A 26,350-nucleotide genomic window follows, 5' to 3' on the forward strand; every position below is an offset into this window, starting at 1 on the left:
TTGTACCGCATTTTTGGTTTTATATCTAGCAAACGATTAGGACATGGTTAGTAGCCTATCATTTATTATCGTATCTTCCTGTTTATGTTACACTGAATTTAAGGGATCTGGCCCGTCGCGGCTTGTGGGAGTGAAGCCGGTTGGCGGGAATGTTTTTCAAAGTACTGTTGGGTTCCTCTCGGGAGGGACATTATTGATTTTGCTTATGAGTCAAAGTTATGGTTAGCCTTAACCCTTTCGTAAAATAATTTTTTAGCAGAATAAATCCAATTGTCATTTAAAAAAATAACTATAAAAATTAGAAACTTGCTTTAATAATGACCTAAAAACACATCGTGCTTAAAGCTAGCCAGTGCGTTTTATTTTCACTTTTTGAAGTCAATTGGTTTAGTTTTTCAACAAGTTGTATAACGCATGTTAATCTTAAAGTTTGTCCCAAGAAAAAACTCTGTCAGCGTACGCAAGTGTACAAAGAGTAATTGCGGGCCACCGCAAAATAGTTTGTATTTGTGCTTTTTATTGACTGCAGGTTTTATTTAGAAATACGAACCAGGGCCGGTCATTTATACGGAGCCATACACGCATGAATTCTATTTTCGAGTTCGACTAAAAGCCATTTCGACAAATTCTGTATTCCTTGCGACACCACACACTGTGATTAATTGGGGCTGTCCACCGACCTCGCTATAGTTTGTCCCTTGTCGATTTGCCACAGCGTGGGGTCGCAAGTCGACAACGCACCGCATCACATATTTGCAAAAGAACATTTGGCGCTATCTGGGCTTGCCGCGGCCTGTGGGAGTGGAGCCGGTTGGCGGGAAAGTTTTTCAAAGTACGGTTGGATTCCTCTCAGGAGGGATATTATTGGCTGCGAGTTAAACTGATGGTTAGCCTCAAGTCATGTCAGAAATAATATCAGAGTATACCATAGCATAACCTCAGAACACATAATTTGTTTAGTGCTATATAGCAAATTTTGTGTTTTGTAATGACTGTTGATTTACACAGGTTGTTTTGCAGCTTAAAGTAATTTGCTGGTTAAAGTTGACAATAAAAGTTCCATGGCAAATGAAAGACAATGTGATCCGCTTGAGAAAGTAAGTAAATCATTTTATATTAATGCACAGATTGTTGTTATATTTTCATATGTTTTGCAGATTAATGACCAATGAAGCAATGGCACAACTTAGTATGAAAGGAAGCCATGGAAAAAGAACTTTCACCACAGCATAACTGTATAAAGTGGTGAGTGAAACATCAACATTTCAGCTATGCTCAAGGGACAAACCAAGGTCCATCACTATTAGTTTGGGGTTGTTCAAATAAAATTGCTTTTTGAGAAACCTTAATAGATCATTAGATATTTGCTTTTAGATGTTTTCTAATACAACTTGGTGGGGTTGTGGCAATAAGAAAAATATGTTTTAAAGAAAAAAAATCTTTTAACAACCTATATGAAACACGCTTTAGTATGTGAAATATAGCAGCAGTTCTTTGGCAGAACAACAACCATGATTTGTTTTGTTACAAAAAGTAATGCGAACTTTTTACAGATTACATGATGAGGTGCAGCTCAACCACCAAAAAAGAAATAAACGCTTATTGGCGGACTGCTTTCAAGTTCGCCCCGTTTAGAAAATCGTCTTTGTGTGCATCTTCAGACGACTCGTTGTCGCAATAAGGTTATATGTGTTTGTATAATGTATTCTAATAAATACACTTCTGGAAATATTGTGTACCTATGATGAAGCTCCAATGTCAAGGTGCAGAGTTTTAACTCAACAGCTATTGTGTATTGGTTATCAGTTTGCGTCTACTACTGGGAAAAGGTTTTACGTTTTCAGAACAAAACAAACACAAGCTGAGCAACAAACGAAAACTTGAAAGTTACGTTAGCTCAGCAACGTTCTACAAACAAACAAAAAACAACGTTAAGAAAACGTCCATCGAGTTACGTTGATCCAATGTTGCCCAATTTACGTTAACAAAACTTTAAAAATCAACCTCGTGGTAACGCGATAACAACGTTATGATTCTAATCAGATTTAAACGTTTAAAAAACCTCCATCAAAACACGTTGATGTAATGTTGCTCAAATTACGCAAAAAAAACTTCCAAAATCAACCTCGTGGTAACGCGATAACAACGTTAGGATTCTAATCAGATTTCAACGTTTAAAACACATTCATCAAATTACGTTGATGTAATGTTGCTCAAATTACGTAAAAAAAACTTTCAAAATCAACCTTTTGGTAACGTGATAACAACGTTATGATTCTAATCAGATTTTAACGTTTAAAAAACATTCATCAAATTACGTTGATGTAATGTTGCTCAAATTACGTAAAAAAAACTTTCAAAATCAACCTCGTGGTAACGCGATAACAACGTTAGGATTCTAATCAGATTTAAACGTTTAAAAAACCTCCATCAAATAACGTTGATCCAATGTTGCTCAAAATACGTTAAAAAACCTTTCAAAATCAACCTCGTGGTAACACGATAACAACGTTATGTTGCTAATGAGATTTAAACGTTTAAAAAACCTCCATCAAATAACGTTGATCTAATGTTGCTCAAATTACGTTAAAAAACCTTTCAAAATCAACCTCGTGGTAACACGATAACAACGTTATGATTCTAATGAGATTTCAACGTTGAAAAAACATTCATCAAATTACGTTGATCTAATGTTGCTCAAATTACGTTAAAAAACCTTTCAAAATCAACCTCGTGGTAACACGATAACAACGTTATGATTCTAATGAGATTTCAACGTTGAAAAAACATTCATCAAATTACGTTGATCTAATGTTGCTCAAATTACGTTAAAAAACCTTTCAAAATCAACCTCGTAGAAACAAATTTTCAACGTTGTGGTTAGAACCAATTTCATACGTTACTTAAACGTAAGAATGTTTGCTGGGTATCCATACTTATTATAAAAAAAATATTTGAACTGGTTTGACAACTTTAAGTTACAAAGAAATTTGCCAAAACTTAACCAAACCGATGTTAACATAACGAAAGCAGAAAATTTCTGGGGCAATTCAGGTAAACGCAACGCGAACGTGTTGGGAAGTGCAGCCAGTGTGGTCAGTGGCCACACAAGTATAGTGGAAACGTAATGTAAATTTCTACTCTCAATCGTCCTGGCACCGGCACAATTTTTCATCTCTAACATCCTGTCTTGGCGACAGTGGCCTGGTTTTTGGTCAGGGCGCTAGACACAAACACTGGTGTCTCGTGGGTTACTTTGGCGGGATAGTGGGGGTTCGAATCCCTCATCAGTAAAAAAGTTTGATCAATATTAAGCTTTTGCAATAAAAAGCTCTAGGGAATAATTGAATCTCTCTACGACAATTTTTACCTTTTAAATTTTGGGTTAATTCATTATCTATATTTTTTTAAAAACGAAAACGCCAAGTGACGTAATATTATTTTATATCTCCATGAGTGTTTCTCATGAGTCAGCTCTCCATTGTTGTTGGTTGGTTCGTTCGTGCAGTTGGTGTTTGCGTTCATGCAGCAATGAGCGAGTTTGTGTTTGAGTAATTTAAAATACTTTGGACAATGGCGGATGTTCAGACCAAGTTTAAAGCAGCTTTGGACGTTATACAAAGTTTGCCAAAAGATGGTAAGCGGATGTATTTTTGTGTTTATGGTTTGTCTTTTTGTCTGAATTTTTTACTTTCCCTGTGTAGTTTTCTAGTTCTTGATGACTTATGAACAATACAATATAGGCACTGGACACTGAGCATGTAGCTCTAAAAGCCATATGACTTTATATCTACTGTGGCCCACAATGAGCCAGATCGATATGCAAATGCACTTTTGTAAAATTTTGTTGGTAAGGCCAAGGCATAATAAAATTAACCAATATATCAACATATGTCATGGTATATTTGCATCTGCAAGTAGGACACCCTGACTTTAAAATGACTAATACAATTTATTTTGTCACTGCTTTCACATTGGCATTCACTTACGTTTGTTTTGTGCAATGGTTTGTCTGCAAACTTTTCTTCTTATCCTGTGCAAATTTCAACAAAGAATTATTTTTATTTTAGGTCCATATCGGCCAGCTCCCAACATGCTGTTGATGTTTTATGCTTACTATAAACAAGCAACTGAGGGGCCCTGCAACAAACCTAAGCCATGGGCGTTTGATGTAATCAACAAAGCAAAATGGGAAGCATGGAACAAACTTGGGAGCATGACCCAAGAAACAGCTATGGACAATTATGTCCAAGAGCTGACGAAAGTAAGTATACGTTTTATTAACTATACAAACAATAATATTCATTTATTTATTTTGGTGAAAAACATTGCAGACGTGTAATTTATTTTGCATTGGGTCTGATTGAAAAAAAATTGTGTGCGGAGGATATGTCTTCCTTGGAAGATAACAAAAAAGCTATGGCAATAGCATACAAAAATTTCCATTCAACTCACTAACTTTCTAGCCTTGTGCATGGGTCATATTCCTAAACCTAACATGCAGGTCATTTAGCCCAATAAAATAAACATTGCTGAAAGATGTGACTTTATTCATAAATAGGTAACATATTTAAAAACTGTCAAAATGTCTTGATGTGCTGTAATAATGTTGTAGTACTGTGATATTTTAAATGCAAGTTTTTTTTTTAACTATTTGCCAGTTTTTGAGATGTAGTTCTAGAGGTATATACTTATTTTAGTGCTGCATATTTCTCAGTTTATAAACTTTGTGGCCAACTACTACATAAAAAACAACATTCTTAATGGCTACCATGGGTTGTATTATACAACTAGAAGGCCACATTATTTGCTGTGTTAGGGGGTGTGAATTTAAAATTTGTGCAACACATCAGGTCATGCAGAATTCAGCTCCACTTTCAGATGATCAAGTCAGTATATTGTGTTTTTGCTAGATTAGATACTGGGTTAAGCTGTGATTACATTCTTTTGTGAAATGATAAGCAGGCAATTGGGAAGCCCACATTTTACAAATGATTAGTCGTAATTGCTTTTTGTATGTGAATGCACATAAAGCACATTTTCATTATTGTTAAACGCAATAATTTTATGATTATGTTTGACAAATCTCAATTGTTATTTGGAAGTATGCATGCCATGTATGTATGATTGAAGTCAATTTTTGTTTTAATTCATTTTTTTGTGTTGGTTTCAATTGTAACTGAAAACAATCTACACTGAAATACAATATGTATTGACAAAATGTGATTCAAATTCTGTGAATTATTCATTTAATTATTTGTGTGTGTTTTCTTGTTTTTCATGCCTTGCGGAACACAGTGCACTTGTGTGACTTGGTTTCGAAAATTTTATATTTGTACACATATATTATTTTTGTTCATGTGCAGATCATTGAGGTACTTCCTTCAACGTCTGAGTCAACAAACTTTATCCAAACCCTTGGAAATTTCTATGAGGTTGTGGACGCGAAACACCCAGAAGTCGAAAAGTTAAAAAGGAGATTTGCAGACGGTATGATGGCAAAAATTGGCGGAACATGTTTAAGTTTGGAAGCTAAAGCTTTTAGGCTGCTAGAGTGCACAATTACCAAACTTTGTTGTAAGGATGTTTTAATTTATCAAATCTGTGATCCTGTCTGTCAACTTTCTGTTTTCTACTTTGTTTATAATTAAGACAAGCATTGCTTACATTGGTAGTTAAATTCACTGTTTTTGTCTAATTCACATAACAGGGAATGTTTACATGTTTTTAGAATCCAATGGTGACCAGCCCATACCACATTTAAATGGAAATCATGTGCACACTAATGGTGAGTATAGTTATAACAAGATATTTGAAAAACAATTACAGACCAACTTGTTGCATTTGTGTAGAACTGTTTTCTGCAAAGTGTTAAATACTGGAACATCTTAATTTAAATGCCAGAGCTATAAAATTGCCAGATAACAGCCAAGGAGTTTTTCCTGACCGCCGAGACAAACTTATACTTTGTTGCTAATGGGTTGTTTCTCAACAATTACACAAAATGTTTGTGTTTTATGTGGATTTTTTTCATCAATAATTAAAAGATGCAAAGATAACACCTGGTTTTAGCTCTATATAGTTGCAATACTTGCTATATAGTTGCAATACTTGCTATATAGTTGCAATACTTGCTATATAGTTGCAATACTTGCTATATAGTTGCAATGTATTTATGGCAAAAATATTATGAAACAAAGTTCAAAGAATTGCTTTAAAAGATAAATACGCTACTTTTTGCAAAATTTTAAGGCTCGGCTATTTTTGAAACATTGTAAACAATGGCTGTTGCTCATTTACTGATAATTTATAGTGAATCATCTCACTTATGCACATAGTTTTATCAAATTTCCTAATAATCATGTTGCAACTCAGGCCATGTTCCAGCTGAAAAGGAAATGACAGACCATGTGACAAGTGACATGAATATCAACAAATCAAGCGAGGAAATTGTCGAAGAAGATGAAATCACACATGTCGTTGATGTGAAGAGCGAAAGCGACGATGAGTTTTGTGACACCTCAGCCGACGTTGTCGTAATTCCGAAAAATTATTCAATAAGCGGTTCTGATGCTTCATCCCTAAGTACGGAAAGTCTTAGTGGAAGCCCAAATAAGAGTAAGTGGTTCAAATTCCATAGGATTTAATTTAGTGTAAACAATATATTAAAGCTTCAAAATTGTACTTTTAAGCGGTTGATGCTTTATTCAGAAAGTTGATGTAGCTTGAAAAAAAAACAGATAATGCTCATGGAAAATAAGCAAAATTGATCTTTTAATTCAGTGCTTCCCAACCAGTGTGTCGCTACCCATTGGTGGGTCGCAAAGCATTTCTAAATGTTACAGTTTTCTATTAGATCACAAAATTATTGCATTATCATTACGTAACATTTATGCAACAATTTATCATTTATTCTTTTCTCATTAAATTGTTTTTCATTCGTTTGGTCATATCTCATTGCATTAAAAGTGATTCGCACACTGAAAAAGGTTGGGAGGCACTGTTTTAATTAATCAATCAGCTGACACCAATTTGAGACTTCTTGTGTCATTGAAAAATAATGCTTTTTTATTTTAGGTGGGGATATATCAGCTGTTGACCAATTGTTGGACATGGAACAGAGGTATTCCTATTTGTGCCATATTGTATCACAGTTTTATTTGTTACTCTGTACATGCACCCAAGAGTTGCTGTAGCACAAGGTCAATGTTTTTTGAACATGCAAATGGTAGATTCGCGATGCTACATTTTATACTGTTTATGTTTCACTGTTTGTAATTTTAGACCTTTTAAATGTGCACTTTCATTAATTAGCCAACCTCCAGTGGATGGTGGTGAAAGAGGAACAAGGGGTAGAGACAGTTCTAGAAAACCCAGGGGAAAAGGTAACAAAATTCATGCCATTCCATGTTTAATTATTTATTGTTATCTATCAAGCATTTCTGGTTTTAACTATTTGCGTTATGTAATTTTGTACCAAACATTATGAATGGGATATTTCCTGGCTTGTGTTGTGTTGCATCATAAAAATGAATATATTACTCAATGTGGCAGGTACTGTTACAACTCCTGGTTCAAGTACATACCCACAAATGCCCGAGAATCCATCAGATCAGCGTATGCAGGGAGGATCTGGGGGTAGTGGCGACCCCTGGCAGAACCAAGCAGACAAACATGCTGAGGTAGAAACCTTCTGGCATGTTAGAAATTATTTGTTATTGTTGCTAAAGTCAAGAATTGTTTTTAGATTGAGGAACGAATAGCAGTTGTGTTGCTGCAGTTACAGCGCGACATGCACAGCGTGCTCAACCGTCTTAGTACCCTCGAAACCATAATTATGACAAGACAACAGGTAAACTTGCAACATATTTTTAAACTGTTTTTTTTTCTGGCATATGTGCAGATTTTATATGGTATAAAATAATAATAGATGTACTGCAATGGTATGCAACCCTAGTTGGCAATAGCCATGTCAAGTTAGTGTGGTGTTTATTTGATAAATGGCATGCAGGGTTAACAAGCTTGCCGACTCGCTATGTAGTGCCCAGGTTAGGAAATAAACCTTCAATTATGCAAATTATGTGGCTTAGTGAGTGCTGTATATAAGTGTAGATTAAAGCAGATATTTGCCACAGTAAAGTTACCTAATATTTCAAAAAAAATGCACAATAGGATTCACAACATTGTCACCACTGTTGTCTTCATCGTGGGAACCAGAAGGGAGAGAGTGCACCAGTGTGGTGGCCCTTCCCCGAAATTCACCCAAAGACGGCATTGTTTTTTATTATCTGGCCGTTTTTGGCAAAAATCATTTTGGAATTTCTCCGCAGACATGCCAGAAAAAGGCGTTAAATTTTGATGCTATGCAAATTTTTAATTTTATTTTGTGTGCATTTATATTTGGTTAAAGTTTCGAAAATGCACAAAAAGGTATAATTTTTGTTTTAAATCCAGAACCAATGTCATTACAAAGTATATTTCTATATTGGGGTTAGACAAGAAATTGTAAACTAAATGTGGAAAATTCTGTGAATAAAATTGATATTTTTCATGTGAATATGTCGATTGTTACTGTATTTCAAACATCCTGGTTGGGTGCTGTGAAGTTCTAAATGTTACAAATATTATATTTTGTGAAGCTTAATAAAAAGAATACATTCCACATACTTCCCTTTGTCATGTTTCGTTTGGTGAAATTTTCATTTAACAAAATTATCTTTGTATTTTACCATTACTGCTACCTGTCATACGCCTGGCTTTGCTTGTTTTGATGGAATATTTTAAAAAAGGTGTTAATGTATAGTATAAACTAATGCATTTGTCCGTAATGAAGCCAATGAACAACTGTTTTGCATTATAATATTGGTTGTAATGTTTACCATTCTTATTTTCAAATGAAAAATTTGAAGTGTTGCTGTTGTTCCAAATACCCCACAAATCTTGAAAGATCTTATGTACAACTATTGTGCCAAAACTTGATTGTTATACGATGGTTTAATGGAAATTGACTCAAATATGTGAGAATGTTTGTGTGCAGTAATTGTTGCAATAAAAAACCATGAACTAAAACTGTATAGTTTTTTTTTCTATAAAAGAGTTTGTCTTTGTGAAGCTTATTGAAATCCTGTCAGTATTCTTTTGTGTGTTCCTAAAATCACTAAAAATCCTGACAACGCAATGGATTACTTACTAAGAAAAGCGAATGATCTAAAATCAAATTTATTTCTTCAATTGCTACGAAATCTACGTTTAAATTCTACATCATCCACTGTGATCTGGACTGCTAAAACGCAGTCAGCATGTCCTACTACAACGTAGTCATTAGATCATCTACATCTTGGTCTGTAAATTCTCGTCATTGCCTTTATAAAATCCGTCAAAGGCGAAGTTATCTTGGCCAACCGAAAGGTCGTTGCTCCGTTTATCAGTTGAATTATCGTATTTAACGCTGCGATCAGATGGCCCCCACAAATCGCTGGGTTGAAACAGCTGAAACAATGCACAAAAGACATAAAATTAGAATTCATTTCTAACAAAAAACACAACATGATTTTTTTTAGACAAGTTCCTCATCTATCGTGGTCAAAATTGCACTTTTTGGCAATACGACGAATTCCGAAAGGTGAAGGTTAATAATAAAATGCTGCTGTTAATTTCCATAGCTGAAGCCAGATGTTAGAAAGCAACCACTGACCACCACAGTAATGACTAGATAAAGGCCTCATTTCTTAATTGTGGAGCTTTCGGATACCACCAAAACCAATGTCGTTTAACATCAGCAGTGTACTTACAGATTTAGAGAAGAAAAAGCACGTTAATATTACAGATTTATTTTTAGTGGCATATATCAGTAGGCCTAGTGCGGTACCGAATTGTGACACACCAATTTTAAGTTTAAACATTTATGTAGTGAAACTATCACAACAAACACGCTAAATTATTCATTGATATAAAAATTAGTATTTTACCGCCCATAAGTTCTCCCCTTTGAAATATCCGTAGATCAATCTGCCTATTGCGTAGATGGGAACTGTGACTGCGCATGCGCAACTCATGCAGATGCCAAGGTCGTCAGCCCACTTCGGGTATACGTAATCGCCATATGTTATTCTGGTTGCATACATTCCGGAGTAAATGAGAATAAACTGAAACGAATAAACATGTTAACTGTTTAGGTTTAATCAACACAAGAAATTGCTGTACCAGTATGGTTGCTGGGGTGACAAAACTCCATGCAATCTTAAAATACCAGTTTGGCTCGAAGCCAATCATCAGTTTGATGTCTTTGTTAAATCTCCAGGGTCTTGTAAAAAAGTAACCTGTAATATTGTGTGTTGTTGTCTTGTTTATATAAAAAAAGGCTGAATTTGAATGTGTGCGATCTGCAACGTTCAAGTTTTACATAATTTGTTGGGCTGAATTGATGAAAACAACAGCACAATGATCATGTTGCTGTTTCAGACAGATGATATAGAACCACGATATTAAGCGAAGAGCAATTAATATTCGTAGTACATAATGAAGTTTATGACGTCACAATGGTTTTTGTTCACACAAAACTGACCGTATCCCCAGTTTAAAGTGAGGCACATTGCCAACGAGAGGAACAGCAATCCATAGTATCCAGAATAGTAGTTGTACAAGTTGAACCAGTAAATTCCACCCTGTTTGTAGCAAATGTTGGTCATCCATAGCCACTATTTTTTTGCTGTAAACTTTGACCAATCTTACCTCAGTCACCAGAATCAAACCGAGAAGGAAACAGAATATTGATATAGCAAGTGTAAGAATAGATTTCCTTTTGCGCAAGACTGTTGGAAATTCATCAATTAATCCAGTAACAACTGTCTCCAGCATGGCAAACTGTGAATAAAGAATTTTCTTAATTTAAAAAAAATGCAGTGACAGTTACTTTATTTTATCTTTATCAGGGTTGCTACTAAGGAGTTACAACTTTTGGTGGTAAGCGTACGTATGCAGAATAACTTTACCTGACTATCAAGACCAAGAGTGAGAAGCATAAAAAAGAACAGAATTGACCAAAGTTGTGGAACCGGCAGAAGTGCGACAGCTTGCGGGTAAGCGACAAACGCCAATCCTGGCCCTTGGTCGATTACGCTGCTCACTGGTTGGTTGAGCGTTTTCGCCATGTGGCCAATCACAGAAAAGATAACGAAGCCCGCAAAAACGCTTGTGGTGCAGTTGCCAATGGAAACAATGAGCGTGTCTCTGAAATGTTAAGAAAATCAATAATTAAAATTTTGCGAACATTCTGCTCTGTAAGTTTACGTTGTTGACTTGTACATTCTTCTGCAACTATTACGTTTTACTCTATATATTGGAGCAATAGGAAACTGTCATCGACAGTTACTACCTTAAAATATTCTGGTTGAATTTGTTGTAAGAAGCGAATGTTAGAAGACCCCCAAAGGCGACACCAAGTGAGTAGAATATCTGGGTTGCAGCGGCGCTCCAAACCTAAGTAAAGACATTATTGCAATAAAAGCAAATGTAGCAATTCAATGACATGTGAGAATAGTCTTTATACTTACAGTGGAATCGGAAAGTCTGTTCCAATCTGGTTTCACGTAAAATTCAATGCCATCTATAGCGCCATCAAGTGTACAGCCACGAATGAGAAGAATTATCAGGATTATGTAAGGAAATGTGGCAGTGAAATAAACGACCTGAAGACAGACCGGAATTTACAGAAGATAGGGTTATAATATGTTTGTTTCTTTCATGTGTGTATGCACATGTAACTATATTTATACAAATAATTTAGTGAAAATATGATTTTGTTTTGTGTTGATACCTTTCCCGTTGATTTCACTCCCTTGATGAGACAAAGGAATACGATTATCCAGGCCAATAACAAGCACAACGCGAGATCCCACAAAACTGCCCCAGGATCGCCAACACCTGAACTCTGGTCCACTCTTAACACTCGATACCTTAATTAATTTATTAACATACGTGTTATAAATATGTTGTGATTTGGCACATACAGCTATAGTAAGAAAATGCTTACTTCCAATATTCTTCCGCAGTGCTGACCAATCTTGGCGCGCTTGCTGTGGAATTTTCTGGTGACGTCATTGCACTTGTGACGTCAGCAGTGGTTGTGGCAACAGGCGTAGTGGTGATTGGCATTGTTGAGTTAACTGTCCCATTAACCTCCTAATACAGAAGAACATCAACAACGACAAAACTGATTCAATTTTGGTAAACCCTGTTTATATGGTCGTTCGATTGATAGTTATTTGGAATTATTTATGTATTACTTTCATGATACTACTTAATGTAGTAATAAGTGTTCAAGATCCACTTACCGGGCAACGTGATTCAACATTCCACCACTGGTCACACAAGTCCCATGGCAGATGAGATTGAAATGACGCGAACAAATAGAAAAGCGCCCACGCTATTATGACGTTATAATAGATGCAGACAAGCAGTGAGACCGTAATCATTCCAAATCCGATTCCTAAGAAACAACATTGTGAAACCAACACAAAACAGTGACTGTTAAGCAGCCCTTTTTGTAACTATACCAGTAACTTAAAACAAATCTCACAATATTTACAGGATCATTTAATATTTTATGTATTCAAATTAGTTGTCAAAACAATAAAATGTTTTTACTTCATGAAATCCACCTGAACAGCAACACTTCTTTCACGTGACACAAATTAAACTTTAATTCAATTTTAAATGTTGCTAGAAGAACTTTGTGTCCACGCTTCTAGTTTAGAAAACATGTTTCGCTTCTCATTAAAGCATCTTCATTTCTTATTCAAATAGAAACATGTTTTCTAAACTAGAAGCGTGAACACAAAGTTGTTCTAGTAACATTTAAAATTTAGTTGTCAAAAGTAACTGGTTGCAGTTCTTTGTGTGCAGTTTAAACATTGTGCAACGAAAAGCGTATTTGAGGATGGGCGTGTTACTTACAATTCAATGTGTTCTACATTAACAGTTACCTTTGAAAGCAGGTGCGGCTCGCCAAGCTGTGACAGGACCAAGGCCAGCGAATTGACCGAAGGAAAGTTCCATAAAGAAAAGAGGAATTCCACAAAGCACCAGCATGATGACGTAAGGAATTAAAAAAGCGCCTCCACCACTTTCATATGCCAAGTAGGGAAACCTCCACACATTACCAAGGCCCACACAATATCCGATGCAGGACAAAAGAAATTCCAATTGTCCTCCCCATTTCTCTCTCCCCTTTAACGCTTCGTCCTCTGGTTGATTGGCTTCCACCTACAGAAGGTGTATGTATGTGTGTTATAACATAAGGCAGGGGTGCACAGCTCAAACAGTGATGTGTGCCATTATTGTTGTACACTATCTAAACGCGTGTGGGCTTGTTGGGGTTAGGGTCATATAACCTTTGAACAGAAAAGCCAATATGCTACAGTCATTGCGCAGACGTTTCAAACACCACTGTGTCCATCATCAGTGCTATGTAGCTGTTTGTAAAAAGCCTAATTAAACATTGTTGGAACTAAAACAAAATACCACGCTTTGAAATATTTATGACATTTTTGGTAAAAACAGTCTGAGCGCCAATTTCGTTCTAAATTTGGCTAGATAGCTTTTGTTGTGCACTTCTGCCGTAAGGGTTGTTAAAGAAGATGATTATGTCCAAAATATCACGTTTTTGCGCACTTTTTCGTAACTTAGCTATAGACATTAGCCTTCGATAACAGCATTAGAGTCAGTTTTACCAAGCCTTGCTGACAGAAATCTTTACACCATAGAGCAGTGTTTCTCAAACTTTTTCCTATCACGTACCGCTCATTTGTTTTTTAATACACTGCGTACCACCGTATTACTATACCATAACTGTTATGACATAACACCAATGAATAACAATTTAGCCAATATCACCAGTTACTTGGATTTCTTTATTGTGCATTTGTGACGCAATAGTATCAACATGAATGTTGCACAGTTGAATACACGATGTCAGAATTACTTCAACAGTGCAACAATTTCACGTTGATACGATTGCATCACAAATACACAATAAAGAAAACCGACATCATGTATTTGCAGCGGTTTTGGCTTCTGCAAAGTGCGGCAAATTGTATAGAGTAGACTAAATCGCGTACCACTTGAAAAGCTCTCGCGTACCACTAGTGGTACGCGTACCACAGTTTGAGAACCACTGCCATAGAGTTTGCTTCGTGAATTACGTATATGCGGCATTTTTATTTGTGCTAGAAAACAAGAAAATGTTGTATTTGCCACCAAGCGATGAGAGTAAAAATAAATTCACATCTGAGTTTGTTTGCGTTTCTGGCAGATAAATTTTGCTGTGTTTGCATTCCGCGTGGCCCTTTTCCCCCCATTCAAACTTCGCTCTATATCCACCCCACGATTTGGAAAAACCTCAGTTAGCGTTACTTTTAAACTTATCAATCATAATATGGCTTTGTCCAATATTTATAAATCATCCATCAACTGGTAGAATATAGGGCGCCTTCGCCTTTGCTTGGCAACCAATTCAAAATAAAGCGTCTTTGAAAAATCACCTTCCGTGCAAGTTTTCTTCCAATGTTGGTGAAGCAAATATTGATATGAAATAAACTCTCGTTTCACACAGATTTTAAACATTGCGAAAGCTTTCAAAGAAAAAAGTTATCTCATACATTGTGATATTATACAATGCCAAGACGAGCCAATTTCTATTTATAACATTGCAGGCAAGACGTCAAAAATGGCAAGCACAAAAGCTTGTTTATATTTATGCTCCATAAGTTTCGTATGTTATAAATGTACGCACAAGTCCAACTGATTTTCCCTCCAATAACTCAGCAAAGTTTAAGAAACCTATACAGTTACCACCAGATATATTTACAAATGGTAACCGCTGCCAACAAGAGTACACATGTTCCAATAAACCCGTTTCAAACCCTGCATGACGTCACGTGACACAAATTTAAAAGTGTTTGGCGCACTGCAAAAACTCGATTCTGGTTTTGTGTTCGCAAATATCTCATTCGGATAACCAAAAAAATCCTATTTCCTATACACGTCATTATACGTCGTTTATCCTCAACATGTAACAGTGATATGATGGAAAGCAGATGTATTTCACGTACTGTAGCAACTGGATGTCACCAATTCACTGACAAATACCGTATTTTGAAATTTTCAGTGCGCTCTTAGTGGTAATGGTTGAGCAACTAAACCAGGGGTTCAACAACCTATTCGGCACACAGCCTCTTTGCAAATTGCAGTGACTTTATGACCAGCTAAGTGCTATTAGGTTGTGCAATAAGAGCGGGCTGTAGGTTGTTGAACTAAGTAAGCAAAATAGAGGACATTCCGAATAAAATGCCACGAATTCACTACGATTGACAACATCTTGAAGTAAAGGGAACGGAATAGTTAGTGGAAAAATACTACGGCCCGCTGACACCTTGCAGAATTTGCCTTTTTCCTACAGATAGGAAAAGCTTGTCGATCCCTGACATGGAAAAGACTGCGAACGGTTGCAAAATGAAACATTTCTGTTTGCGGAATAAATCGTTGTTTCTTATGCGATGATCCAAAAATGAGGGAGTGTTTGACGATTTTTCTTAACAATTCAACTTGTCTTAGATGCCGTTGTAAGTTATATAACAAGACTAAATTATAATCCAGTTGAAATAATTTCCTTATTCGTGATATTTCGATGAACAAATCAAACCAATGAAGTAACGATAAGGGACGTTTACAGTTTATCAGCCCTCTCCAGTGCGTGTTTACAGTAAATTCCAAATTTTGTGTGCGTTTTGTAGTCCAAAGTACGTCGCCTATTTAAACTGAATGGTCCGACTCTGGCGGTAACACAAAAGGTGTCGCTTAATCCGCCCAAATCCGTTTATTCGCTAACAAACTGCACGCAGGTGTTGGAATTGGGCAAATAAGTTTGCTTGTTAAAGTGTCACGCTTCATCGCACACTCTAAATTCACTTGAAAAATATAATATCTTAGTAAAATATGTACGAGACTGACCTACAGTAGAAACGCCTTGAAAAGGAATCATTTTTATATAAGAATGTATTTTTTGAATATAAACAGTTTAATATTGATGCTGAAGTCGCATAATCACAATTACTTCAGCACATTTTTGTAACTTATAAATCCAATTATTGTGTCCTGTGTTGTGCGATACAGATCAGTTTTTTTGAAAGGTCCTACCGCCTAAATATTTGAGTTAGGTGCTGGTATAGCTTATTGAATCAAAAGGCGCATTGGTCAGTACATGTTTGTGTATGTCTGTTTTCATCATGTTTTACTCGTAAGGAAACAGTGACAGCAGGAAAAATTAACTCGCATCCGCCAGCTGACTGCTTCCAAAGTAAACATTTCGGTTCACTGATACCACTACTTAACAATATTGACACTTGTGCTATAAAATTAGTGGATCCAACAATCTTTTTCATATAGAGCACAATATTTTGCAAACCTACTGTGTAATTACTTGTTAATACAATTATATATATTACGCTAACAACGCATTTATCGTTAGAAAAAACTGAAACAAATATTATAAACTACGGTAAGTATTGCTATATAGTTTATCAATACCTCCTTTTTGTCCATTATGCAATCCTCCAACTCAGTTTTCTTCTTCTTCTGTGGGTTTTATTCGTACAACATCCTCACAGCCCGACTGGTTTTGCGAACATTACCCTTCGTCTATTTCAACCTTCCCTCCTTTTTCTATTTCGGAACGCCCTCCCCTCCCCATTCACTGGCCTGTTTTCAGAGCAAACCGAACAATTCGAGCTATTTTAAATCTACAATAAGCAGACCTTGCCAAGCTGTTTTGCGGCGATGTTGTTTACAAGATTCCTGCTGTGATTTTGAATAGGAAAATGAATGAGTCATTGTAGGGTTACTCAGGTTAAACGGGGCCGTGATAACTTATAGACGGATCGGAATTTTGTTTATTTACCCAGCGTCTACTCAAACGAGTTGGCAAATGATTGAAAAACAAGTAATTGCATCCACAATAAGTAAAGGTACTGTGCGACGTTAGCGTTACAACATCATAGATCTTTCGATATCATTAAAAAATACATAAATGCAGTTTAAATTACAAAAAAAACACGAACTACAGGCGATCGAGATGAAGTTGTGACGTCTTATAATTTCCGCGATTCCCGTGACGTCATAACTCGATAAGCCTTTGAAGATAAGAAACGAAGAGTAAATAGAAAACGTTCTCGAGAAATAAAAACCAAAGAGGGAAGAAAAGAAAACCTGAAAGAGAGAAACTCTTTAATCCGCCGCGGTAGCGCCATTCGCTCAATGTTGTGGATTCTTTTTTGTCCCATTTTCCGACGTATGGCGATTCTTGAAAGATCACTCAAACGCATGGGATGATCTGTGGCAAAATTGACGTTTATTAAATTGAAGAAATAAGGTTGGATTTTGTATGATAAAAAAGGCCAAATATGTACATGGTCATAAACTTGACCAAGACGTGTAAATGGCAGATTAAATATTGAAATATTTCGAAGATGATCAAGTAAATGTGCAGACGACTAAATCCAACACTGTTTGCTGTTTCTGCACTCGCCAGCTGCCAGAAGTGAGTGGAAAAGTTTGGAAAGTTCTCCACTCTGCAATTTATAGCAGTGAAAAGGTGGGTTTCCGACGGCGACATTGTAAACTTCTATCAATGGGATGTCGTATAAGTTTTACGACATTAACTTCTGACTGCATTCTGTTCGAAGCCAAAACGCCATAACATAATTTTTGCTTTGCTTCCATTCACAAACTACGGGCAAATAATAACCAAACTGTTTTGATCTACTCTTTAATGTCCAGAAGATGAAATATATCAGAAAATAACATAAAAAGTTTTGTGAAAGTAACGTATTTAAAAAATTGTTTTGGTAAGAGAAATTAAACTGAACGCAATATAATATCGATACTGATACAATATCTACAGTAAACCTTTAAATTTTGAATACATGCAACTGTTCGTTTCGTAATGTGTGTCGTCAACGCCGTGCATTAAAAGTATTTGTTACGCAAGTGGGCAATAAAATTTACGACTTGTTTGTGCAATCCGCATTCCCTGAAAAACTGTCTGCAATAGGTTTCCTGACGTAAGTTTCCCTCACAAAAATTTAAATGAGCACTCGTTCTACCCTGTGTGGAAATAATTAAACCATGCGTAACGACGTTACATTCAAGCCAATTGTGATAAAAATAATTTCATAACACTTCTTCCTAAATGTTGCCGTTTAAATCCAATTGGAAAAGACTCAACTGTGTTTTTTTTTAGTTAGTAATTGCTGCCACTTTAGCTGTAAAACAACGATTTTATTTTCCCTAGATTTCGTGTATCATGGAGTTACGGCAAAGCTTTGGCGCACAAGAAGTGGATTTGAACAAAAATCTTTCTGTCTTTTGGCCGATAAGGGGAACAAGCAGAAACTACATAACGCCTGGCAGCCAGACTACATATACAACTATTTGATTTTTTTAGTGAGATGCAATCTCGTTATAACTAAAAAATATCTGCTAAAAACTAAAAAAAATTATTTGCTCTGGAACACTGTTTACGGATTTGCTCATAATTCTGAGAATGAAGAGACTGGCCAGTACTATTGTCAACATTGCCGAAACGTTATTCGTATGAAACTTGTAAATGTTGACAATAGTATGGGCCGGTCTCTTCATTCTAAGAATCATTGACTCTATTGCTTATACATCTCTGTGATATTTTAAACTCACCAAAAAGTGCAGCAAAACCAATAATAATAACAATAGTATGTCTCACCCTTCCACTGACTCAAGAAATGCAAACACTTTTCTCTTGCATGGACAAATCCAGTTGTCCGGTTTTGATAAATTCTGATGAATTCCTCAATCTCCCCTCTTTCTTCTTCCAGAATTCCACCGCTCAATACCAGGAGCTCCATGTATCTGACGTCACAAGCGTAACGCAGTACTGCACTGAGTAGAGACATTGCACTTCCAGTGCCGTTTGGTGTTGGAGGAAGGCAGAGTTCGGCTCCACCCAGAACAAGATGTCGAAAACATTCGTAGTGTCGGTAGACTGAAAATAGCTTGTTTATGCTTCTGAGCAATTGAATTTGAATATTTAGAAATGTTACTATGTAAAGCATAGACTTCCCATTGACAACTTCAATTGGTCTTAGAATCGTGACAATAATCTAATTCAACACGATTTCAGTAATAAAGTTCATGTTTTAACTGCCCACCATGTTCGACAAGGAAACAGATTGAAGAAGAAGAAAACGTATTTTAATGTACAAGCAACATGGAGCTAATAATATGAATTTTGTGAGCAGCAAACAGATGGCCACTGTTTCGGCCTAATTTGGTCATATCAGTGCAGCTTATGTGACTGTTTTAAATGATCTTGTCCACCGAACGACCAGATCGAAACAATGGAGGGTACTCCTGTCTGCAGCTCACATAATTAGTGTTTTTATTGTTTTGATACCGAACCACACAAAACACTTAAGTTATTAGTTTCAAAAACAAACATGTTAATTCCAGGTTAATTCTATGGTAAATTTTGAACTTTCATTTCCATAAACTACACGCCATATACTTTCCACCGAGCAAATTGTAGACCAACACAGAACAAATGAAGTCTTACCTAATGTCATGTATACAGGTAAATTGCCTCTAAAATCGCTCTCAGCTTTATCGCCAGCCTCCCTCCTGCAACGACCGTTCACATCTGCACCGTGTTGTATTAAAACTTCCATCACATTGGGATAATTCTCCAACGCTGCCACATATATAGGTGTGGTTATGTTTTTATCACATCCGTCTGGATTAGCTCCCGCTTCGAGAAGCAAGCGCGCACAGTCAACATGGTTGAATTTCGCAGCCGCGTGCAGAGCGGTTTGCGCTTTGATGTCCGGTATTTCCAAACTGCATGAAACAAACGATTTTAATATCGCAAAAGTTGATTGAAAATTTCTCTGAATGGAATATCTGACTATCACAGAGCTGCTAGCCATACTGATACACTAAACTATTGGAATGGACAGGCACTTTTACCGCAATAGTTTTAGAAGTTGTGTAATACCAATATTCAAAAATTCTTACTCGGCTCCTGATTGGATAAGCAAATTCACTGTGTCCACGTGACCCATGACAGCAGCCAACCAGAGAGCGGTCGCACCGAGTTTATTTCTCTCGTTTATCATTTCAATGGTGGGCTGCATTAGAACACGATGAAAGGGACTTCCATCTTCGGGTGGCGGAAAGTAAGGTCTTGTTCCATCCAATATGCCCCTCATCTTTAAATAGAAGCATTGTAAAATGTTCTACACACGCCAAGCTCGCATTTGCTTCAGCTTTATTAATTACCATCGGTTGACTGATAACGGGCATATAACTTCGCCACAATATGAGCAGTTCGTTGCGTGGTATCAACAAACAACAAAGGGCGCTTTTATCTTCAGTTTAACACACTGTATAGTTTCGAAAGGGCCTTTAAACGACAAATAAAGCAGCCAACAACTGTACAGTAGACAATGTTCGACGTAAAAAACTTACCCAGTTGCAATCGCCGCATCGACTTGCCCTGTGCAAATTCGTTTCCACAGAACTGCTAATTCCTTTAAAAGTTTCTGCCAACGCACCGGCAATATCAAACCTTTGTACCAATGCTTCCATGTTTTGTTTCTGTAGCCCTGAATAACACAGTCAATTGCTTTTAACGCGACAGTCAGCTGGGATTGTGACGTCATAATGGCAGCTGATGTTTTGCAGGCGGCCGAAGCCTTGCGCCAAGCCGAGACTGTAAGAAAGTGTTATGTATGTCTGCTCGTGCAAAGTATGGCAGCTGATATTGCAGCTACTTTGCCCGATTAGACTCCTGCTTTTATTAAAGGACGTCGATGCATTGACGAAAGGCAATTTTATCATAAAACCAAGAAAATATCCATGTCAAACCACAATTTATAATATCACTAAATTGGTCTGAAAGAAAGTCGTTGCAAATACCTCATTATTTTGAAATATTTCCTCGGAGGCTCTGTAGTAAGTTATGATTATATGGTTGAAGAATTATGCAGAAAATGAAATTGGCAGAGAAACCGCCGTTTTTACAAATCTAAACACAAATTATAATTCAACAGATTCTATCAATCAAGTTCGTTTGTGTTTAACTGCACTGTAACGCTCTATACATTTGCAAATATTAAAATGAGCATAATTCTTAAAATATCGGTTTGGTAACAAGCAAATATGTGAGTCCATAACATTAGTTCCAAATTCCCTAAACTGGGGTACCACAGCACAAATGTCTGCAAACTTTGGCGAGCAAACAACTAGTGAAACTTAATTTGCTCTAAACTTAAACATTCTCGGAGCCACAACTTAAGTCGGTGAGGATTATATTTTAACCCTTTAACGCACAAGATCCAACATAAGTCTCACGATACGGTTTCAGCACAGCGTGAAATTGCATGTAACACGGTCAAGGGAACATTGCGTAAAATTAAAGGTACTTCCACAACAAACATATTTCCAAAGTTTTTTTGTTCTGCTTCAAACAAATAAAAGCTGAAAACTGCACTAAAAGTAGCCGCGACCAATTACATTTTTCGCTGTAGCGAATTTCACGTAATACAGGGGATTCGCATCAGAAAGGCCTTGTTTGCCCAAGAAAAGCGCCGTCTATTGAAGATACTGATTAGCTTCAAATGTAGGAGAACCCCCAAATTACGTTACCACAAAGGTCAGAGCACGCTGTGACATCACACAAAAAAACGTCACTGTGACGTCATAAACCAAAGGCTTATTTGTTTCAGATTATCTGCAAACTAAAATGTACAGCAACAAGCCAACAACCATATTACTCTGTACTTCAATAAGAGGATGATGATGCGTTGCTTTGCTCATTGATTCGAAAATCGCCACAATTCTACTGAGATTTCATTCAGGGTTGAACGGTTGTGTGAACCGCTTATGCGTTTTAAAGGGTTTTGCTTTGGCCACCACATTTGGGTGGCCATCTGAAGGTGGCTGTACACTGATTGCGTTACCGCACGAAATCGCTCAAATGTCGTCCGTCATACTGCGGTGACATGCGTTGATTTGCAACGCGGCGAACTGCGATGTGGTCTGTCCAGTAGTAAGATGCCACACGAGAGCGCAAACGGAAGCAATTAATCGTAAGCGAATGCGGCGGAGACTAACATTTCCTACTGGTAAGTTCAAAATTATTGACTACGAATAACTACTTACATAACAAACAAATTTTACGTTCCTACAGTATGCAGTCACGTGCAGCGTAAGAAAGTTCGTTTCGTAATTTTTTTAAGGTGCGGGGCCGCGCCTAGTAATGTATATTTGTTAAAAATAAATGTTTATTGGAAATAAGTCTCAAGGAAACCATTTGATTTATATTAAGTTGTATATGAATTTTAAAAATCACCAATATATAAGCTGTAGTTGCCTTGTAAAAGTTTTGATTTCGCACTTTATGGACGTACATTTGGGGAATTGAGATCTATGCGCAATCAACAAAAATGGCTTCAAATTTTTTGAGAAACTTTTCCAAAGTTGGGTTTAGTAACCTAAGACAATATTCTTCCAAACCAAATCTCAATGATGTCGTTGTTGCCAGCGCTGTCCGAACTCCTATGGGGTCTTTCCAAAGTACCTTGTCATCTTTGCCGGCGACTGCATTGGGTTCAATTGCGATTAAGTCAGCTGTGGAAAGGGCTGGAATAAGCCCTGGGGATGTACAGGAGGTTTACATGGGAAATGTCCTACAAGCAGGACAAGGCCAAGCACCTGCAAGACAAGCTGCATTAGGTTGGTACTTGATTTGGGATACATTCAATTGTCAAATTGAAATTTGTGTAGAGAATTTTTTTGGCAAACATTGATTGGACCGATTAGCCAACAGGTTTTCCATATTATTGTTATTGTTTAATATCTCTGCACAGATTGCAGAGAAATGTGTCCAGAGACTTTCTTCCCTAATGTGACCTTAAAATATTTTTGAAAATATTCAATAGCAATTAGATTAAAATAGTTTTTTGCTTTATTTTAATATTCACATAACAGAATAATTTAAGTAATAAGGCTCCTGATGCAAAGAACAAAGTATGGTTGCCATTTCTTGGAAATTTGCTACAAATTTATCCTGTAATAGGTGCTGGGTTAAAGTCATGTACACCATGTTCGACCATCAACAAAGTTTGTGCGTCAGGAATGAAATCCATCATGTTGGCGTCACAGTCGATTATGTGTGGACACCAAGATGTCATGATAGCAGGGGGCATGGAAAGCATGTCAAATGCACCTTTTATTATGACAAGAACTCCTCCTGCCTATGGTGGTGTAAAAATGATTGATCTCATTGTACACGATGGGCTGACAGATGCATATGGAAAATTCCACATGGGTATTTGTGGTGAAGACACTGCAAAGAAGTATGGATTTACACGTGAACAACAGGATAATTATGCCATACAGTCATACACACGGAGTGCACAAGCCACTGAAGCTGGAAGGTTAAAGGATGAGATTGTTGAAGTTACCATTCCAGGTAACAATTAAGTTTTTTTTAACTGAAAGGCACAAAATGTTAATGGTATATATTTTACAAATAAAAAACCTGTCTCCTTGTATGAATCAGGATTACATTTTATGTGCACAAACCATTGGATTGCACAAAAAATTCTCCTTTTTAAATGTTAGGTAAAAGAGGAAAGCCGGGCGTGACAATTTCAGAAGATGAAGAATACAAAAAGGTTAACTTCGACAAAATCCCAAAGCTTAAAGCTGTTTTCCAGGCAGAAAATGGCACAGTTACTGCCGGAAATGCCAGCACACTAAATGATGGTGCTGCTGCATTGTGTCTGATGTCAGCACAAGCTGCTGAGGGATTTGGAGTTAAACCACTCGCTAGAATCGTAGCATTTGCTGATGCTGCAGTTGAACCAATTGATTTTCCAGTTGCTCCCGCTTACGCTATTCCAAAAGCACTGGAAATGGCTGGCCTTGATACAGACCAAATAGCATTGTGGGAAGTAAATGAGGCCTTTAGTGTTGTAGCTTTGGCCAATATTAAACTTTTGGGTGTCAGTGAATCCAAGATGAATGTTGATGGAGGTGCTGTCTCGCTTGGCCATCCGATAGGGATGTCAGGAGCTCGTATTGTCGGACATCTGGTTCACAGGTTGAAGTCTGGTGAGTTTGGATGTGCCGGAATATGTAATGGTGGAGGAGGAGCAAGTGCCTTGATAGTGGAAAAACTTTAAATCCTTAAATTTATGACTGCCTATTGCCATTATCGTGTAAAATTTATCGAGTCTGTAGGTTAAGTAGCAGCACAACTTTTATGTTTCATTTCATAACAAAAATTTTTGAAGAAAACTAGTTTACCTATCTTAAGTTTTCTTACATTCTTCTCTTTGTAGTTTATGTGCTTGGTACCTGAAGGTGTATGCAAACATGTGTATAAATCTTCCTATTTAACATTTTCACAACGAGAGAAACGTCTTGTTCCATAACTCTTGTACATCAACAGATTAGCCAAACCTTGCAGTGCGGAAAGCATATAGCATAATGTTAAGGTGTTTATACTAAGTAAATGTGTATCTGGACAAATTTCATAATCAGTTAGGAACACATAGGCGTCGATTTTTTAACGTTTTGTAAAATAATAAGGGTGACCTTTCCAGGTTTTAGAAACACGCAAAAAACATTTCGTCAGTCGTATCACCCTAAACATAGGCAAACGACGCAAATTCCCGTTTCGTGTCACTTTGTTTTTGCACCGAATCATGTTGTTGCAGCACTAAAACACTTTAAGTACCGACCCCTTACTGAAAGCGGCACATTTTTGTTTCACTCAGTCTATTGCAGATTTAGTAATTATGAAGTGACAAACAAATCTATTACACAACAATGCCGATTCTTACCTTTATGCTACAACAATTGGTGCGCTGCGTAACAATCCACGATGAGACACTTGTGTTTGTCATAATTGTGACAAACACAACTGGAGATAATACAGGGCTTTTGAAACTAGTTAACGCTTGTATGTGTTTTTTCTGACAATAAATTTTAATTTAAACGAAAAGTCAAGCTGTTTATGATAAGGTACAGAAGTACGCCCCAAACAAAATACTTTAAACGTTGCAATTTTTGTTATTTCAACTTTTGAAAAGTTAATGTCAATCGGTGCATGTAGTTACAAAAATCATCAAGAAATGCTGAAGGCTCATGCGTTTGAAATTTTTATCGAATGTCTGTTATTCGCGACTCGCACAGGCGATATACGTATTTGCATTCTAACCAACTTTTAATAGCGAATCAGGAAGAGGACCGCAGCAGCTGAACGTCGAGGATTTTCATGCGTAAAAATATGTTGTGTTTCCATATACTATAAGTAAGATTTTTTTAATAAATAAATAAATTTACTAAATTAAAGTTTCTCATTTTGGACACTCTTGCAGTACAATTCTTACGGGGACCCGTTAAACTTTGAAAAAATAATGCTGCACCGGGCCTCAAAACTTTTCGCTAAACTTGATCCACACATATGTATGTGTAAAACAAAATATGTGCAAATTTTAATAGTTAGGTGTGAACAGGGCAACCACCTGTTATTTTTGGTTAGATATTTGTGTAGAAATACTACACGAAATTATAACAGCACTATTCGCACAGATTTCTATGTTACGTTATCTTTAGGCCATTGCTGCAGACAACCGTTCTGAAATATCAAAATGAACAAATCTAAACTGCGGGTTTGGTTGACATGTCAGTATTAAAATGACAACACGGCCCACCATGTGTAAAAAGGTGCTTTAAAACATATTTTCAGTAGGAACGTCCATCTTAAAACGGGCAAATTTGTCGTGAAATTACTGCATGATGAAAGCTATTAATGGTGCACATATTTTTCTGCGAATTTTTTCCGGTAATAGGTATAATGTTAATACCTCGAATTAGGCATAACCGTTTCTTGTTTTGCTGAATTTTTCATATGACAGATTCTTTTACTATCAGTTTAACATGTTTTTACCTTTATTTCGCAATCGGGTGTATAGTTTGCAGCAGTGAATTCGTAATAAAATTGGTGGGGTTTAAAATGGGCAGATTAAAAAGATTTTTATTTTTACAGCACACCTTGGAAAAGTGCTTACTATGTTTTGTAGAGAGACGTTAAACAAGGCCGAGGTTTTACAACTTTCCGAGCAAAAAGACTGAATTTTTCTTCCACGTTAATTGTCTGCAATCAAGTATATAGTTATTATGTTGTCAAGGTTTATGTAGACCAACCACATCAAGATCAGAAGGTGAAGGGTTAAAGATAATGATAAATATT

General features: G+C 36.7%; 4 protein-coding genes across 5 annotated transcripts; 2 read left to right on the forward strand and 2 right to left on the reverse strand.

Moving 5' to 3' along the window:
• Positions 1-3,496: 3,496 nt before the first annotated feature.
• Positions 3,497-9,049, forward strand: LOC145909061 (acyl-CoA-binding domain-containing protein 5-like). Of its 2 annotated transcripts, XM_082996382.1 has the most exons (11): positions 3,497-3,637; positions 4,071-4,264; positions 4,854-4,889; positions 5,367-5,490; positions 5,732-5,788; positions 6,376-6,618; positions 7,078-7,123; positions 7,315-7,385; positions 7,555-7,682; positions 7,748-7,852; positions 8,173-9,049. In XM_082996382.1, the coding sequence occupies exons 1-11, from the start codon at positions 3,574-3,576 to the stop codon at positions 8,350-8,352; spliced, it is 1,248 nt and encodes a 415-aa protein (XP_082852508.1). In that variant the 5' UTR covers positions 3,497-3,573; the 3' UTR covers positions 8,353-9,049. The 2 variants fall into 2 exon arrangements, with proteins under 2 accessions (XP_082852508.1, XP_082852509.1); XM_082996383.1 differs by lacking the exon at positions 4,854-4,889.
• Positions 9,050-9,203: 154 nt separating this feature from the next.
• Positions 9,204-16,711, reverse strand: LOC145909060 (sodium-dependent proline transporter-like). Its single transcript, XM_082996381.1, has 13 exons — positions 16,585-16,711; positions 12,984-13,263; positions 12,333-12,487; positions 12,032-12,180; positions 11,816-11,954; positions 11,553-11,687; positions 11,375-11,478; positions 10,992-11,229; positions 10,732-10,863; positions 10,565-10,664; positions 10,204-10,319; positions 9,969-10,145; positions 9,204-9,489 (listed from the first exon to the last, which is right to left on the reverse strand). The coding sequence occupies exons 1-13, from the start codon at positions 16,597-16,599 to the stop codon at positions 9,331-9,333; spliced, it is 1,899 nt and encodes a 632-aa protein (XP_082852507.1). The 5' UTR covers positions 16,600-16,711; the 3' UTR covers positions 9,204-9,330.
• Positions 16,712-16,959: 248 nt separating this feature from the next.
• Positions 16,960-20,673, reverse strand: LOC145908911 (ankyrin repeat and SOCS box protein 1-like). The gene is made up of 6 exons (XM_082996229.1): positions 20,554-20,673; positions 20,101-20,294; positions 19,643-19,923; positions 18,794-19,072; positions 17,263-17,386; positions 16,960-17,186 (listed from the first exon to the last, which is right to left on the reverse strand). The coding sequence occupies exons 1-6, from the start codon at positions 20,671-20,673 to the stop codon at positions 17,171-17,173; spliced, it is 1,014 nt and encodes a 337-aa protein (XP_082852355.1). The 3' UTR covers positions 16,960-17,170.
• Positions 20,674-22,502: 1,829 nt separating this feature from the next.
• LOC145908144 (acetyl-CoA acetyltransferase, mitochondrial-like) lies at positions 22,503-25,301 on the forward strand. The gene is made up of 3 exons (XM_082995338.1): positions 22,503-22,821; positions 23,165-23,560; positions 23,713-25,301. Exons 1-3 carry the CDS (start codon positions 22,533-22,535, stop codon positions 24,273-24,275), a joined length of 1,248 nt encoding a protein of 415 aa, XP_082851464.1. The 5' UTR covers positions 22,503-22,532; the 3' UTR covers positions 24,276-25,301.
• The last annotated feature ends 1,049 nt before the right edge of the window (positions 25,302-26,350 follow it).

Source organism: Ascidia mentula, chromosome 7 (genome assembly GCF_947561715.1).
Source record: "Ascidia mentula chromosome 7, kaAscMent1.1, whole genome shotgun sequence".
NCBI lineage: Eukaryota > Metazoa > Chordata > Ascidiacea > Phlebobranchia > Ascidiidae > Ascidia > Ascidia mentula.

Excerpts from the sequence above, each read along its gene's own strand:
- LOC145909060 (XM_082996381.1), bottom strand. Across the intron at positions 11,479-11,552 it reads ACAGACTTTCCGATTCCACT|GTTTGGAGCGCCGCTGCAAC; the intron begins GTAAGTATAAAG and ends GTCTTTACTTAG. Across the intron at positions 11,230-11,374 it reads TTCAACCAGAATATTTTAAG|AGACACGCTCATTGTTTCCA; the intron begins GTAGTAACTGTC and ends TTAACATTTCAG.
- LOC145908144 (XM_082995338.1), top strand. The coding sequence starts at position 22,533 with ATGGCTTCAAATTTTTTGAGAAACTTTTCCAAAGTTGGGTTTAGTAAC. Across the intron at positions 22,822-23,164 it reads TGCAAGACAAGCTGCATTAG|GTGCTGGGTTAAAGTCATGT; the intron begins GTTGGTACTTGA and ends ATCCTGTAATAG. Across the intron at positions 23,561-23,712 it reads TGTTGAAGTTACCATTCCAG|GTAAAAGAGGAAAGCCGGGC; the intron begins GTAACAATTAAG and ends TTTAAATGTTAG.
- LOC145909061 (XM_082996382.1), top strand. The coding sequence starts at position 3,574 with ATGGCGGATGTTCAGACCAAGTTTAAAGCAGCTTTGGACGTTATACAA. Across the intron at positions 4,265-4,853 it reads ATGTCCAAGAGCTGACGAAA|GTCATGCAGAATTCAGCTCC; the intron begins GTAAGTATACGT and ends GCAACACATCAG. Across the intron at positions 5,491-5,731 it reads AAAAAGGAGATTTGCAGACG|AATCCAATGGTGACCAGCCC; the intron begins GTATGATGGCAA and ends ACATGTTTTTAG.
- LOC145908911 (XM_082996229.1), bottom strand. The coding sequence starts at position 20,673 with ATGGAAGCATTGGTACAAAGGTTTGATATTGCCGGTGCGTTGGCAGAA. Across the intron at positions 19,924-20,100 it reads CTTATCCAATCAGGAGCCGA|TTTGGAAATACCGGACATCA; the intron begins GTAAGAATTTTT and ends TGTTTCATGCAG. Across the intron at positions 19,073-19,642 it reads ACCTGTATACATGACATTAG|TCTACCGACACTACGAATGT; the intron begins GTAAGACTTCAT and ends AGCTATTTTCAG.